General features: G+C 33.5%; 1 protein-coding gene across 2 annotated transcripts in view; it reads left to right on the top strand.

Moving 5' to 3' along the window:
- Window positions 1–15,914, top strand: part of LOC149571485 (uncharacterized) — an 87,720-nt gene extending 71,806 nt beyond the window's left edge. For both annotated transcript variants that reach the window (XM_089813001.1, XM_089813002.1), the window contains one exon: window positions 15,278–15,914. In XM_089813001.1, the coding sequence (XP_089669127.1) occupies window positions 15,278–15,577 (300 nt within the window). In that variant the 3' untranslated portion in view covers window positions 15,578–15,914. The remainder of the gene's footprint in view (window positions 1–15,277) is intronic.
- The last annotated feature ends 776 nt before the right edge of the window (window positions 15,915–16,690 follow it).

The following is a 16,690-nucleotide window of genomic DNA, read 5'->3' as shown; positions in this document are numbered from 1 at the left end:
CAAGCAAGCAAATATCAAAGACTGGAGATTTACTATATTAGTGGATATTTTTGTTTATTGATTTATCTGAAGCCCACCTCAATTAACCACTTATTCAGATACTACATGTTGGTACGAAACTAAGATCATAGCAAATAAAATTTGATTGCCCCAAGAACTGAAGTTTTAAGGAAGTCAAAGTATAACCTTCAACATTTAGTACATAGAGGTTCGATTTATTCTTTGATTCTTCTAAAACATGCATCATTTTTCTAGTTTTGCTTACATATTGTTAAGCATGAACCTAAGATCATGATATACTAGGACAATTACTTGAAGATTTTGCACTCGGACCAAACATAGGTGCATGCTTCAGACTAGTAATGGAGCCCTACGTCACTAAAAGAACTAAAAGGAACAAATTGGTAAACCAATCATAGAAGTACTAATGAAATTTTAAAAATGATAGCTATTCCATTCCAAGAATCTATCTCATCAACACAAAGCTTAACCTACTTAAAACTGATACAAACTGATCAAACCAGCCAAGACATCAAACTCATCTAAAATCCAGAGTGTAATAAAACCAAGCGATCTCACCTACCACCTCTCATCCACCACTACATCATACACATGCTTATCTACTGGAGCTAGTTCTAGTTGAACAATAATAAGGTCTTTTTGTTCCTTAGTGCTCACAATACTCTTGGTGTGTAACATTTGCTTGAAGGTACCCCATAGAATCAAGAGAATCATCATGAGTGTGGATGGAATGCAATAATGTTTGGTATATGATAGCATACCATTCCATGTTTCAAGGATCTCAACATTGAGATTTGTTGGTCAATACATTGATAGTTATTGAAAGGGGGTTCAAAGCACATATTCTATAGATTTGAATAGACCATTGTTAGACAAAGCTATGAAAAACAATGTCATAGGGAGTCAACTAAGAATTTGGTGCAAAAAGAGTTGGACTGTTTATATAAAGGGGTAGATAGATTGGAGGTGCATATTGATCAAGATTTTAGTAGATTTAGATGGGTTATTGGTGACCTTATTGTCGATAGATGCCTACCATGTGAAAGATATTGATACCTTGTACACTATGTTGCACAAAGTGATCATGAAGTGGGCATGGAGAGTGTCATTCAAGTTGTGACAAATAACGAAGCTATTGGAGTAAATGAGTTTTTCATTTACTCATACTTAAGTTTACTTAGGCATTATTAATTGATAATTAGGTGTATTTAGTTTTCTAGCAATACGATTACATCTACCTACTCATTCATTACTTGCCATTATAAGCAAGGCACATTTGTACATTTTTTCATCATCTCATTACTATTCATCTTCCTAGTGAAATGTTTTTCTCACATTGTGAAGGTTATTTGTAGATTGTGCTCCTAGGAGGTTGATTTCTCCAACATTGTTTTAGAGACTTCAATCTATATCTCCTTTCATTGAGAGTTTTTCATTAGCCTGAATTTTTTAGGTCAAAGGAGTTTTCGATTGTCAATAGATGCACCATTGCATTTGGCGCATCTCCATCTATTGTTGTTTTTTTTCTTGTTCATTCCAATTAATTGATCAATCTATTAAGATTTCTACTTGAGTGACGAGAGTAAATTCTTGTTAATGTTTTCTGGTAGGAACATTTTCTAGTATATTCAACGGTCGCATTATATTGGGGTGGTGTGTTTTTCCATTGGCATCATACCTGCTTGAAGTTGTGCATTAGCTGCACTTTATTTGGGCACATCCTTTTATTGGGCCACTGCTCTTATTGAGTTTTCATTGGCAATTCAAGTGTATGTCGATCAATTACCACTTTTCACTTTGCAAGGATCACTTATTATGTCTAACCAAGCGCTTACAAATTATTTGCAATGAGTCCCTTTTGTGCTTGACCGGCAACATTACCTATTGTCGAAAGCCTTTTTTTTGTGATTATGTATTTTTCTAATCTAAGTTGCATTTGATTTGGAAGACTCTTCATTGCACAATTTATATACATTGAATCACATTGGATTTGTTTCTAGCCCTTCACATGGGGATCAACCACTTATTATGTCAAGTACCATATCATGTTTTTCAGTCATACATTTGTGAAGAGAAATCAAGCCCACATATTCATTTCGGTGGTTGGTAGATTAATATATTGAGGTTTCATTCTTTATTGTTGCACATTAATTGGCAACTTGTTCCCTCAACTATTGGCAATGGCTTCAATCATTTATATATACTTTCCTTTCTACAAGCATGTATATCATTATAGGGGGACAATTATCTGTGTTTCATCACACATAGTACTAGTTGCCCCCCATAGTATCTATTTGAACTTCTCCCTCTTCATTGCTCATGCCCATATCCCCCACACATTCTTCATTGAAAAGCATCCACATTTTTTACTTTTCTAATGTTATAGTCTTATGCACAAATATTTCCTTTCCTCCATTTGGGGTTTGGTATTGTTTGTCAAAGTATTAGCGATGGACCCCACAAGCACATGTTACTTGGCACACTTTTATCCCATATGAATAGCACATAGAGTTCTTTGGCAATATATATCCCTTGATATCCACAATGAATGGTGAACTAAAAAGAAGTTTGTAGACATTATTGTGTCTTGGTGTTTAGTGCACAAGGAATTTTTTTTGGCTACTCATGTAGCTTGAAGTCACATGGGTAGTTGTATGTAGCCATGTGGTGATTTGGAAATGCCTTTAATAGGTCTTTTTCTCAAACTAGCACAACTTTTACAAACGGGGTCCATTTTTGGAAAATCATATACCATTAGAAAATCAAAGGTCAGAGACCAGAAAATCCTTTGTCCAAGCAATAAAAAATTTGTGGACATAATAAGGGCCATAACTAAGAACATCTATGATTGACTATTATAAAGTGATTAAGCTAAAGCTTTTGTTAAGTTCTAAAAAATACATTTCAACTTAAATCTCATGAGAGGATCACACAATATAGATCCAAATATTGAACATTTCCAAGTGATGTCCTCCTAACAAAGAACCCAATGAACATAAGCTATATCAATCATTTGCAGGCGAGGCCAACAAATCTAGCTTTCAGGCATCAATATACATTTATATTCACATTAAATATGGATAATCAAGCTTTACAATGCTTGCAAACTCAAGAACAACTGCATGCTCCCCATATTAAATGGTCTAGTTATTTGTGGACTTTCACATTTATAATCAAGTACAAGGTAGGGAAGATAAATGTGGTTACCAGTGCTCTGGTTCTCAAAGGATTTCATGTACAGCTATGACTAATGAGGTGGAAAGTTTGAAGCATCTCAAGGATGTATTACACTAAAATCCAGCCCTTCGAGCCACTAATAATCCTTGTAAAGAATCAAATATAGGCATTATGAGTTCCCATTTGGACTTCATGATGCATGATCAATTTTATTCCAGAGAAAAGAAATTGTGCTGTCCTCAAGCTACCACAAGGAAGACCATATTATGTGAAGCACATGCTAGTTAGCTATTAGAATAATATGGGAGAAATAAAATCCTGCAACAACTAGAAGAGTGTAAATATTTGTCTTCTAATACTTGAGATATTGCGATCTAAATGAACAGATGTTACATTTGAAAACTTGCCAAGCTTAGGCAACTAAAACTAGGCAAAATATTGATACTTAGTATCTTGGAAAATTTAAAAACATAAGCAATGTATTAGCATGGATTTTATATTGAGTCATACACAGAGGTTTTGATTGTATATTTTGGTCATTGTCATGGATCAATTTTCCAAGATTTCTCACACTATAGCTTGTGAATACCACAAAGATGCATCTTATAAGGAGAAATGAAATTTTCAGTCATGCTTGGTATAATTTATGGAAGAAGCCATGAGCATGACCACAATGCAGTTGTGGATGTTATTCTCAAGCTTAAGAGCAACAAAAACTGATTCATTGAATGCTAGGAAAGTTGTTGCACTGTTTCCTCAGATACAAATGAAGAATGTGGCAATGGTTGTATGCATAATTTGCTTTAACAATTCAGTTAATTGCTTCACTAAGTATGTCCCTTTGAAAATGGTGTATACCCACTCTTGTAAAGAGTTCACACAACAAAACTATTTTTTAAGGGATGAAGAATTTCTTTGAAACCATGAAAAAGGATATTTAGAAGTGACCAAATACTAGTGTATATGAGCAATGTTAGTATGCTAATAGAAACCAAATTTAAATAAAGCTTCTACAAACTAAACAAAATTCATAAACTTCAAGATAGACTAAGATGAGCTCTCAATTGAAAATATGAGCCATTAATGGGCTCTCTCAATGAGAAGCTCTCTTGTTGAGTGGCTTTATCTAAATGGATAGGATGTATGCTCAATATGCTTCCAAAGGCTTCAATGGATGATTATGGATTTTTGGTGTGGATAGATGGCTTTAGTATGGATTTGACTCTCAAAATAGCATTATAACTTTACTTCATGGATTGTGTTATTTTGCAAAGGGGAAGGATCCAATTTATAGGCAAGAGGCTTGAGGGATTGAGGGCTAAGATGCAAGGATGGGAAAAAGCTCATGGAGGGCTCAGATTGCATGAGAAGAGAGCACATGGATTGTGCTTCCTTATAGCCAATCAAAGAGTGACACATGTCACATGGTGAGAGGATGGAGGAAAGGGGAAGGATGAGTCAACAAAGGAGGCTCAAGGGATAAAATCTTCATAAAGACCCTCATAATGACTTGTAAGAGCAATAAAAGGGCTTGTAAGAGTCATTTATGACCTAATGGACTTCATAAAGTTTTATGGTTGAGATATTTTGAGGGTGATGAGAGCAATTTCGACTTGGACTTGATTAGGAGGGTTTTAAGCTTTCTTAGGCTTGTGCAAATGATTAGAGGATGGATTAAGATGGTTTAGGATTAGCTTAGGGATAGGCAAGTGGATGGCATTTAATGAGGGTGGGTGAAGGAGGAGATATTTATTAACTTTGGCTTGGGTTAGTAAGTCTTAACCCATTTTTAGGGAATGTGACAAGGTTAGGAGGGGATTAGGATTAGGTTTAAAGACATCTTCTAGAAGAGTCTAGACTTTGGATGAGGATAAAGACTTTCTAGAATAGTCTAGAATTTTCTAGGATGAGGATGAAGACTTTCTAGAAGAGTCTAGAACTTCTTAGGATGAAAATAAATTAGATTTTTAGGAAATAAATAAAGTTTTATTTATTTCAAGGGTTTGGGTTGAGGAGATATTTATTAAAACTTTTTTAATAAACATGAGGATTAATATTTAATCTTAATTAAATATTTTGAGTTGGGATTAGGGGTAGGAAATGACGGGATTAGCCTTTAATCGAAATTAAAGAAGGATTAGAAGATTTTGGAAGAGGTTATTGGTCATAAGGAAATTGGCCAAGTTTTGGGCAAAAAATAAATTTTTTATTTATTTTAGGATTTTTGGTCAATTTATTAATTAAATAATTAATAAATAAGGAAATAATGTTTAAATAAGATTTAAACATTTTTGGGAGGGATTCCTTAATTAAATATTTTTAATTAAGATAAAGGGATTTAATGGCATAAAAATTAATTAATTAATTAATTAATTAATTAATTAATAAATGATGATGTCATCAGGAATTTTTTCAAAAAATAAAAATACTTTATTTTTTAAAGGATTTTTAGGTGTCTACAACTGGAACCTGTGAAGAGAAAGCTCATAGGAGGATGCTAAAAAAGGCAGAACATAGTTGGTGATCTACTATAGTGTATGTGCAAAAGGATTGATTTGAAAAAGGCCAATGTAACAAATTAAAATGAAGAATGCTTGTCAATACAAGATTCCATGAAAATTGATCAGTGATACCTATTTCCTCTGGATTTTCCAAAAGATCTTCTACATCTTAAAATTGTTGATATGTATGAATAGAAAGAGGAAAAAAACATGATACAATCATGCAGCAAAGCAGCTAATCCACCTTCGAGTTGGACCACCCAAATTTCCAAAATATTTCAAAATAAAGAAAGTGAAAAAATACTAGAATATAAAAGAGTCTAAGTTTGGCTATCTTGGCATGGATTCAAGAAACAGTAAACAGTCAAGTTGGCACATCTTAAACAAAAAATAATTTTATCTTAAACCAAGCAGTTCAATACTTCAAGATTTTGAGGATTCAATATAGAAGCATCGATCTCCTTTCGATCACAATTAAGGTTGGCAACAATTATCCAATACAGAGTTTTGAAGATCATAATATGGTGTTTCTAAAGGTGGATTTAGTCACAAATTGGGTTCAAGTTGTAAAAAATGCTTCTAGATAATTGAGATTGGAATAACGTTTTTATTTTGATAAGATTGCAATACAGTTTTTATTTCATGGAGATTGTATAGCTACTATCATAAAGTAGGTTCCACTTGTCTTGTATGCAAGAAATTTGCAACCACACAAAGGATGCCTTTTTGGATCTTATAATAAGGGAAGAAAGTGGTGAATGTTAAGGCAGAATATTGAATTTAACTATATCAAAGTTTGATCCAGATCTACTCAAATTCTTGGGTGCTTTTGTAACTATTTTTTATTGTTTGTGAGGAATTGAGTGCATCAGTTCAATTCGATGAAAGTTTAGACAGGATTTCCTTGATAATTGGGATTTACATTTTATAAATTCATCTAAATATGAAGGATGATCCTAATCATCTTCTACCCAAGATGATGGGTTGGAAAGTTACAACTCCAAATTGTCAAAAATAATGACCACAGATAAGAGGATTGCAAAATTGAAACCAAATTGACTCTTAATTGTGCACCATCTTGACGAAATTGCCGGATCCACCCTTTCCAAAATAGGTAACAAAAGGGCCACTATCCACCTGCACAATGATCTTAACAATTTTATCCTCAATATACTTGTAAACCTCATATGACCCTCCAGGCATAACAGAAGGGCCATTCTTCACCCCCTGAAACCCCCATGCCCAAATACAGAAGCCCCCACTTCTTTGCCTCCTCCTGCCTTCTCTTTGTGTTTTCATACCATTCATTCCCACCATCCACAATACAGTCCCCTTCTTCCATGTGGGCAGCCACAGTCTCAATTGATTTGTCCACGGGGGGCTCTGTTTTGATTAGAAGGATTATGACTCTGGGCTTCTGGATTGAAAGCAAAAATTCCTTGGCATCATGGAAGCCTTTTACTGGCAGAGTGCCTTGCAGCTTGGCTCTATCTACCGTCTCATCTACCTTTTCTGGGCTTCGATTGTAGACTGAGATAGGGAAGCCTTTTTCTGCAATGTTGAGAGCTAGATTCTACCCCATCACAGCCAATCTAGCCAATCCTATTCTCAACAATTCAGCCATCTCTTTTTCTTGTATTCACATAATCAAAATCAAGAGTAAGGTTAACATCCAAGGGAGGCTTAGAACTTTTAGCTTACAAAGAACATTTGAAACAAACTTCCTTGGATTTTTGCAGCAATGTCATTGTATAGAGCTCTAAGTTTAACTATTTCAGCATCAACTATTGAACCAGACTATTTTGGTGTCATCTTCGAAAAGGCTAAACTATCCAAGAGCAAGGTTTTCACAATAAAGGCAACATATGAAAATCTCATAGTGATCTAGATTGCAATTTAAACTAGGAAACTAGGCAAGGAATACAAACACTGCAGTCAGATCAGCTCTCTCAAGCTCTTAGAACATAATGTAGCTTTTTTATAGGAGCTAGTGTTTTGTTTAGTTAACCCCCAAGTTTTTGCCTTGTGTTTTAATTGGATGTGAATATTTGAATTCCACTTACACTTTTCCTACACCATTTCAGTACCATGCAAATGGAATGTTACTCTAGTTATAATAAAATATTATTATGTTTAACTACAACATCCTTCAACCATGTAGAAATATAAGCTTGTGCTTTCAATAATCAATAAAAGAAACACTCAAGTACCAATGCTTAACTAAGAAACACATTATTTCACATAAAATAATGCAGCTAAGTTGATTTTACATCCTTAGTTATTAATTAATATATGAGAAATGCATTGCATGTCTATCCACATTGGAAAAACATCAAATATATAAAAATAACTTCATAAACTTTTAGGTATAATATATGAATCGAGTTACCTCAAGTTCATATTGTCAGATTTTGCCTCGTCATCACGTATTCTCTTGCTTGGCAATGCATCCAAAAGTTCTATCCATACACACCCAATACACTTAGTTGCCTACAACAATCATAGTAACCATAATTTAGACCAAGCTTTTGTTCCAATTTTCCATACGAAATCAATGTGAACCTAAGAAATAGTTAAAGATGGTGTGAAAATAAATTCAACCATGTAAAGAACAAAAAAATGATTATGCAGCTGGTCTGTCAAACCAATTTAAGACATAAGAGTACAATGCACTTTGAAATCTTCAACAATAAGGATTTGAGATATGCCAGCCCATATGAATTTTATATAGGAGAAATTTGTAAAGGCCACAATCACTACAATGTAAACAAGCCTGGAATAATCTTTCAAACTTTTCAGCACCAAGCAAGCACAAAAATATAAGAATGTATCTATTAAGTATGCGCACAAGACAACATTTAGATTATGTTTTGGGTACTACGAGTTTTGGTCATGGCTTATGGCTGATAAATGCTCTAACAACTTTCTTGTCATGTACCCATTGCCAATCAATAATCAAGTAAGATTTTTTTTTGATGATATATTGATTTACACATAACATAGCAATACCATCTAAAGCATTTAAATATAGCTCTTGGAATAGTAGAGCAATAGGATATTTTTAAAGAAGTGGGCTAGTGCTAGGTTGGGGTTATAAATTTTCTCTACTTGTGCCTTGTTATTAGTGCTCAAATTTTTTAGGTGGATCAATAAAAAATCCAAACCATTTTGGATTGGCCTCTTACTAATTGAATTGACATGGTTAAGGGGATGCTTTGGCCTTTATAGTTAATGTAGGAGGTTTGTTAGGATTTTACTCTCAACCAAAAACTCCCATAACTAATATGATTACAAAGTGAAAATTCTCATGGGAGTGACATTTCCCAAGAGGTCTTCAAGAAGCTCACAAAGGTAACGAATTCATTATCATGCATAATGAGAAAGAAAAAGAGACAAAAACTAGTGCTTCCCTAATAAAAAAGTGTTTATGGAGAAAGAAGAAGAGAACATACCCAAGATTTGGTGTTGCTCTTGAGAATGGTGATGTTAACTTCAAAGGCTTCAGATAAAACAACTCCTCTTCTTAACTGATAACTCTTTGTGTGTGATATCTTCTTACCTACTGCCAATGAACATGACATTGTAAGAAGACTCTGAACAAAGATAATATTTCATGAATATCACCATGTGTTTCTACACATTTTGCAGATTTTTTGAAGACCTTGAAGGAGATCTAAGGAAAATCTACCTACATTATAAACACTTTGCATTTCAAAGGTCAGTTCCTTTTGCATTGCAGGATTTGAGGTTGGTGTCTCTTGCTAATTGAGCCTACAAATTTGTTTGAACTTATATACATACATACATATATGTGTGTGTGTGTACATACACACACAATTCACCTACAAGGATTTCCATGCTAAATAGTATATGCATCTTGTCTTCTTTTGTTAGACATCAACTATGTGAATGCTTTCTACATTGCTTTCAGTTGACTAAATATATATAATAAAATATGCAGGTTTCTATGCCAAACTAACTCCAATGTGGAAAAATATCTAATAATTGTGATTTAAACTAAGCAAGAACTATATGTTCAAGGAACCAAAAGATGACTGCAATGAGACTATTACAAGCGAAAAAACTTCAGTCTCGTTAAAGAGAATTGGGATGTGTGTTTGAAGACTTAACAAAATTGAGCTTCACTTGGTTTCAAGAATACTATAATATTCTCTACTTAACAAGGCCAACCACGTGAAGGTGGAAGCTCATCTGGCCTCACCCCCCTCCCCCTAACATCAATCTAAAGTACCCATTATCATTTAATTATATACTTCATTCATTCATTCATCCATTTATGAACTATAACATTCAATCAATACAATCACATAACATTCATTAATATGATATAAAATTTAGTAATACACAATACTAATCAAAACTTCATTAACACATAACAATATTCATGAACATAAAATAAAAATATGTATTAATACGCACCATTCATACATAATTACTTAAAACAAAGTTCTTTCATTATCCAACAAGGTTTATCAAAGAAGATTTTTAAAACATCATTTCTTTTTTTTGTTTTTCTGAGCTCTCTTAAGAAAAGTGCTCATAGGAGCATCCATATCTGCTTCGTTCTCCTCCTCTTCTAGCACATGTAATGTCAAATTAAGATGGCTCCTTCTCTTTGGAGGAGCAGGAGGTTGCTGCACTAAAGGGGGCTCTGTTGCAAGAACAAGTGAATGCGATAAATTGGCATACTCTTTTTCTTTTTCTAACTTTTACAAGTTTGTAATTAAGTATGAGTACAACATAAAATGCATTTTTCTTACCTGAAAATGATGCCACATCATGTACATTAACATTTTGATTTGCCACCGCATCAACATGTTGAACACTTGGAACATGGTCCACTCCTTCAACATGATGTTCAACATGCTCTGAAATATTAAAAAAAAGGATACACGTCAAATTCCAATTGAAGATGTTAAATTGTATTCATAATTGCATAGTTAATTTCCAATAGCAAATTAATACCTCCTCCACTATAATGCACAACATGGCCTTCATTAGGAGCAGGTTTTGTGGTAGGATATGAAGGCTACAGTAAAATGTTATGCACATTGTTATGTAGTTAGTTTACGTTTAAAACTAATACCAAAAAAGAATCTTCTCAACTATTTAATTTCATTTACTTTTCATCTAACCAATTTACCTATGAGATATCATTTGATGCATTGGATTCTTGGGCAAGGCTTACAGATTCTTCACGTAGGCATGCAACCACAACTTTATAGCCTTCCTTCAAGGCAATTTTTCTATCTTCATCTGTGACCTCCACATTGAAATCTATGCCTTGTGTTTTTGCTTGATAACATCAGTTTTCCATGTATGGTTTCATTAAACAAAACTGTTTACAACATTATATTAAAATAAAAATAAAAATTCATTGCTCTACTTACAAGTTGAGACTGTAGATTCATATAGCCACCAGAGCCAAGTTTGTGTTGGCCAACCTTTTCTATTCTCGCTTTTGTAGCCACAGATGTGTCCTGCAATCTATGAACAATTTCAAACATCTTAGATTATATATTTACAAATATCAATAATTAGTGCATGATTAAAATGTACTTAATACTATAATGACATACCTCTTTTTGCCCTGTGCTGCTTCATTATCTCTATCTTCACATAGCCTTTTCTCCTTTGCATCTTCTATTATTTCATTCCACTCCATCGGTGGAATCATAGGAGGATAGTCGTACTTTGGGTTATCCTTAAGACCCCTTCTATATTGATCCGTCATAGTCTTTATATGCTTTGCTACTTTTTTTAGAAGTAGGCCAGTGTCAAAAATGTTTTTCCCAAATTTCTCCTCAATGGATGCAATCAACTAATTTTTTAATTCCACAACTTGTAAATTCCACCTTTTTAAAAACAAATGGATTGTTAAATCAATAACTTTAATATATTACAAAAAATAGAAGAAAAGAAAAATTATGGGTTAATGATATGAAACTACGTATGTTTTACATATGGTGGGTTCAAATAGTCTCAATGTCATATGAAAAAGATGTTCAAAGAAAGCATTATTACCTAGAAAAACATAAAGGATTTATTAGTCTAAAATGAGTAATGTAAAAGTAAACTAAATTTACACTTTAAATAATATCAATTTTAAAGCACCTGGAAGCTTTCGTTCTCTTAATGGAAACATAGTTTTCTTATTCAGCAACAATGTCCCTTCATACGAACCAGTACTAATCACACGAACTACTCCAGGAAATGGATTAGCTTTAGTAGTACTGCTCTCTGTTGCTCTATCAACTGAAACATCATAACAATTAAATGACAATTTTAGTACTGCTCTTTGTTAGTCTACCTCCCTGCCTATGTCCATGTCTCTCTATGTGTGGCTATATATATATATGTATGTATGCGTGGTGTGTGTATGCATGTGTTTGTGTGTATGCAAGCTTCTGTAGACATCATTTAAGCACTAATATGCTACTTCGTTGTTCATCAACTTGTAGAAAGACATTACAAAATATAGAAAAGCAAGGTTTTACCAGTTCTACTGGGCATAGACGATGATGTTTGCATGGTCCTTGTTGTCGACAATGCAGCAGACAATAGTGGACTGCCAACTGAAGGAGGAGTCTGCACTTCATCATGAGTTGAAGAATAGAATATTGTTAGCAAAGACATTTGCAATGGATAAAGATCAAATGGGATACTAGAAAGAAACATCGACAAAAAAAAAGGTAAGTGTTATAATGTTGATCAAAACAAACAAAGTGTTACTTACACGAAGGTACTGTGAAACAATCCTGACCATGTTCAACATGTGATGTCGCAACTGGCACATATGTCTATACAAGAACACATAAAATTAGAGATCATGATCCATAAGATACTATAAAATATTAATATCTATTGAACTTCTATTACTGCTTTAGTCAAATTACTGCTTACTTTCAAAGATTGGATTCTACGGTCCAATTCTATTCTTAGTGCCTCTTTCTCCTCACTTTTGTCACCCTTGATGATAATTTGAACAAGCTCATCAGTGTATCTTTGTGTAATTTGTTGGGTGATGAATACAGGGTCAGTACTAAGGCCAATGTCATGTAGATATGATGCTTGTATTTCAAATTGCATTTGATCAACGATCATTGTAGCTTTTTCCTATCATTTGTGACATCAAATATTCGTATACTTTCATCAAAATAACTCCAAAGCCATAAAGAAAAGAACATAATAATAGGACATTTGTTTCTATATTAACGTTAAAATTTACAATAATTAATGTTTACCTCTATTGAAGGTGTCTGAGATGGTGCATCCATATCGCCTTGTAAAAAAAATTAGTAAGTCTTACAAATCAGCAGCAAAATTAAAGTAATAGACTTACCAAAAAAAATATTAATAATAAAGTAGATTGTATATGTAAATCATTTGTCTTAAGTTAAAAATTTAGTGTAACTAATGTTTATATCTAAAAAAATATTTGACATGTTCTACTTAATGTTTATATGTGCACATATGGTTTGGAAAAAAATATTTGGTCATACAAGACCCCATCATAGTTGACATTGACCGTACCTGAAGATTTCATTGATCATCATGATCTTCATCCATGTCATCATCATCATCATCACCATCATCGTACTTGTCACTTTGATCGTCGTCATCACCACCACCATCTTCATCACCATCATCATCCTCTTGATCACTATCATCATCATGACCATCATTGCCATGATCATCACCATCTTCATCACCATGATCATGATCGTCATCAGCATCATCATCATCATCATCATCATCATCATCATCATCATCATCATCATCATTATCACCATTATCATTAGCATCACCAAAATCATCACCATCTTCTTCTTCTTCATCACTAGGTAACTATCATTCCTGATAATCATTTACTTCCTCTTGTGCTTCTTCAATATCTTCTTTTTCGATCACATTATACTTTACCGGCCTTCCTCTTGGGTCATGTCTAACAACAAATGACCAACCTGGTTTGTCTAGAACACCAAAGTAAAACACTTGCTCGCATTGACTTGGAAGAACATAGGGCTCATCTTCGACTGGCTCAAATGACCTTGTATTAATCATAGTAAATCCACTGTTGTGTTCAATAACAGTCCTATCGAGATCATTTCGATTCAGTCGTAACCTAAACTATTTGACGACAAATAGAACTATTTTGAATGAATTAAAGTTGCAGTCAAGTATATCATCCAAAATGCCATAGTATCGATTTTTAGATTGTTGAGGATGTATGTCAGTTCTAGATGAAATATTGGTGACCGCAAAGACAACACTTATCCCGAAATCACACCTTTTCTTCGTTTCATCTATAGCTATGGTAGTACATAGCTTTGTGATGTTTGACCTGCAATTATTCAAACATGTCAAGAATCTTCTCATTGAACTGTGAGTTGATATTAAACTTATGTCTCATGATTAGTAATCTTATGCATACCTTTGTATCTTAAGCCATATATTAGATCAAGTACCATTGGCGTAATAGTGGGATCTCCATTACGATGAGCTTCTTTAACCAACGATGCAACACCATCCCATGTTAATGAGCGACCATTTTCTTGAGACTGTTCAATCCACACTGTCATCGAATCAAGATTGTTTGCAATATACAAGTGTAGTGCATCCCACTCACGACCAACTATAAAGAAGACAATTATACTAGTTAGAAACAACTTATATATATTGATGATGGATAAGAATTGTTAAATTATAAAAAAAAAAACTTAGAATTACCTCTCACCCTCCTCAATCTACCTTTCCCCGTCAGGTACTCCCCTTTGAATTTTTCATTACAGTTGGGATCCCAAATGCGATCTACATAGATACCTGCTGCAAACTTTGGAAGATATTCACTGATATACACCATGGTTTGGTATATCATATATCCCTCTATCATAGAACCCTCGGGACATGCTCTTTGTCGAACCAAGCCCTTCATAAATTTCAAGTGCCTCTCAACCATCCACATTGATCTAGCTTGTACAGGTCCACACAATTCAATCTCCTCAACTTGATGTATGAGGTAGTGTTCTTGAGCATTGAAAAATGTTGGAGATAAACACTTTTGCATTTCACACAAAAGTTGTGGAATTTTTCTCTTCCAATATTTTATATCTTTTTTTATCAATTTCTTTAGATGATAACCACCTAAAAGAGATTCAACATGCAAAAACACATAGAGGAGATTTCAATAAAACTATACAATAGATTTCAAATAAAAAGCTACAAATCTAAGAAAAAACACTCTTCTAACCTCATGTATTTTCCAAGATCATATATAACTTGTTTAATACTGTTGTCAAACTATTGTGGAAGGGATAGAGGTAGGACGAACTACAAGGTATTTATATGATGTAAAGCTCTCTTATCTTTCTAGATGGGTACAAGAGTTTTCTCCTCTTTAAGTCTTGGGTGACTATATATAAGACTTCTATAAAACAAAATGAAGTCAAACACTGTGTTTGATACAACCTTAGATTCGTGTAGCATATATTGTAATCTGGTTCTTTTTGTTTTTTTGGTACAATCTTATCTGATTCATGATATGTTTTTCATGGCAGGCGTTAAGGAGCAGAAAACTATTAGTGGAAGGGGAAGCATTGAGAGAGAAGAAAGTGGGTCGTAGCAGCAATAAATCACCTGAGGGCAGCCATGCACAAGCCTCCAAGATTGGGTCTGACGATGAGTTGACAAGTGCCTGTTTAAATCATAAATCTTCACAAAATGAAGGGAAACATTTGGCTTCAAATGAGATGACTAAATCACCTACTCAAGTGCACATACCTCCTCAGATGTATGGGAAGCCTAATTTTAACATTGATTATAGTGGACCCCAAACCCATGGCCCTAAGCACCACTAAGTTGGTTCTGCAATATTTGTTTAAGCATCATCCAAAGAGGATATTACTAGAGAAGAGACGAGATTAACATTTAGAGTTTGGATGTAAGCAGAAGTATATGTAAACTTAGACCAAGTAAAAGAGAACAAACAAATCAGGGCTTCTGTATAGATTTGTAAGAAGCTCATGACTCAAAAATCAAACTAAATGTATGAATTAGATAGACATCATAATATTCTATCATAGCTCTTATGAGATAAAGTTTGCACATTACTCTCTCTGGGGTGTGTGAAATTTGACAAAATTATCCATTTATGAAAACTTAAGTTATATGTATATAAATATGAGATTTTTAATATGTGGTTGTATGTTGTTTGGTGTGTAATCCAAATACTCAATGCTTAGCACTATGAATATTAAACAAAATGTAATGATTTTCTACAATCTATGAATTAATTGTAGATTTCTTTTAGATTCAATTGTGTATTTGTTTCTGTATTAATATTTTATATTATATTCTATGATCTATCATCATTGTTTATTCTATTAATTCTTCTTCATCTTGATGATAGATCATAGAATATTATTTAAAAAGTTGATAAAGAAACTAACACAATTTAATTTAAAAACAATCTATAATTAACATTATAATAACTTGAATGAACTGGTATTATATTCTCTTTGTTTTACAGCTCTACAGTCTGGATCTTCAATATTTAAGCTTGAATTATGCTTGTCTACTGATTCTCAATTATGATCACCAAACTATACTTCATAGTTCAAGCTTGTTCTTTTTCTTCTAATTTGACCGTAATACTGCATATTCTTATTTGTTTATGGGTGTTTTATGTCTTCTTTAAGCAAGTAGGGTTTTTGAGGCTAGTTGGTAACAAAATATGATGGACAGCTGTTATTTCTTGCTGCAGAGAAACAGGTTTCTTTAATTTGGACAACTAGGGCAATACAAGTGGTCAATGGAGAGGACAAATCCAACTTAGAGGTATTATATAACAATGTTATCTTTAGATCGATTTTTCTTTTCTAATTCTTATTTCAAACTTCTATTTCATTTCATACTAAATCATTAAGATTAGGGTTAGGGTTGAAATTTCAAACCTATTGATAATAGTCGTT

This window comes from Cupressus sempervirens, chromosome 2 (assembly GCF_028749045.1).
Source record: "Cupressus sempervirens isolate cs-2001-9-10 chromosome 2, ASM2874904v1, whole genome shotgun sequence".
Classification (NCBI taxonomy): domain Eukaryota; kingdom Viridiplantae; phylum Streptophyta; class Pinopsida; order Cupressales; family Cupressaceae; genus Cupressus; species Cupressus sempervirens.
Note: the sequence above shows the minus strand (reverse complement) of the source record. Positions and strands in the feature narration are given on the sequence as shown.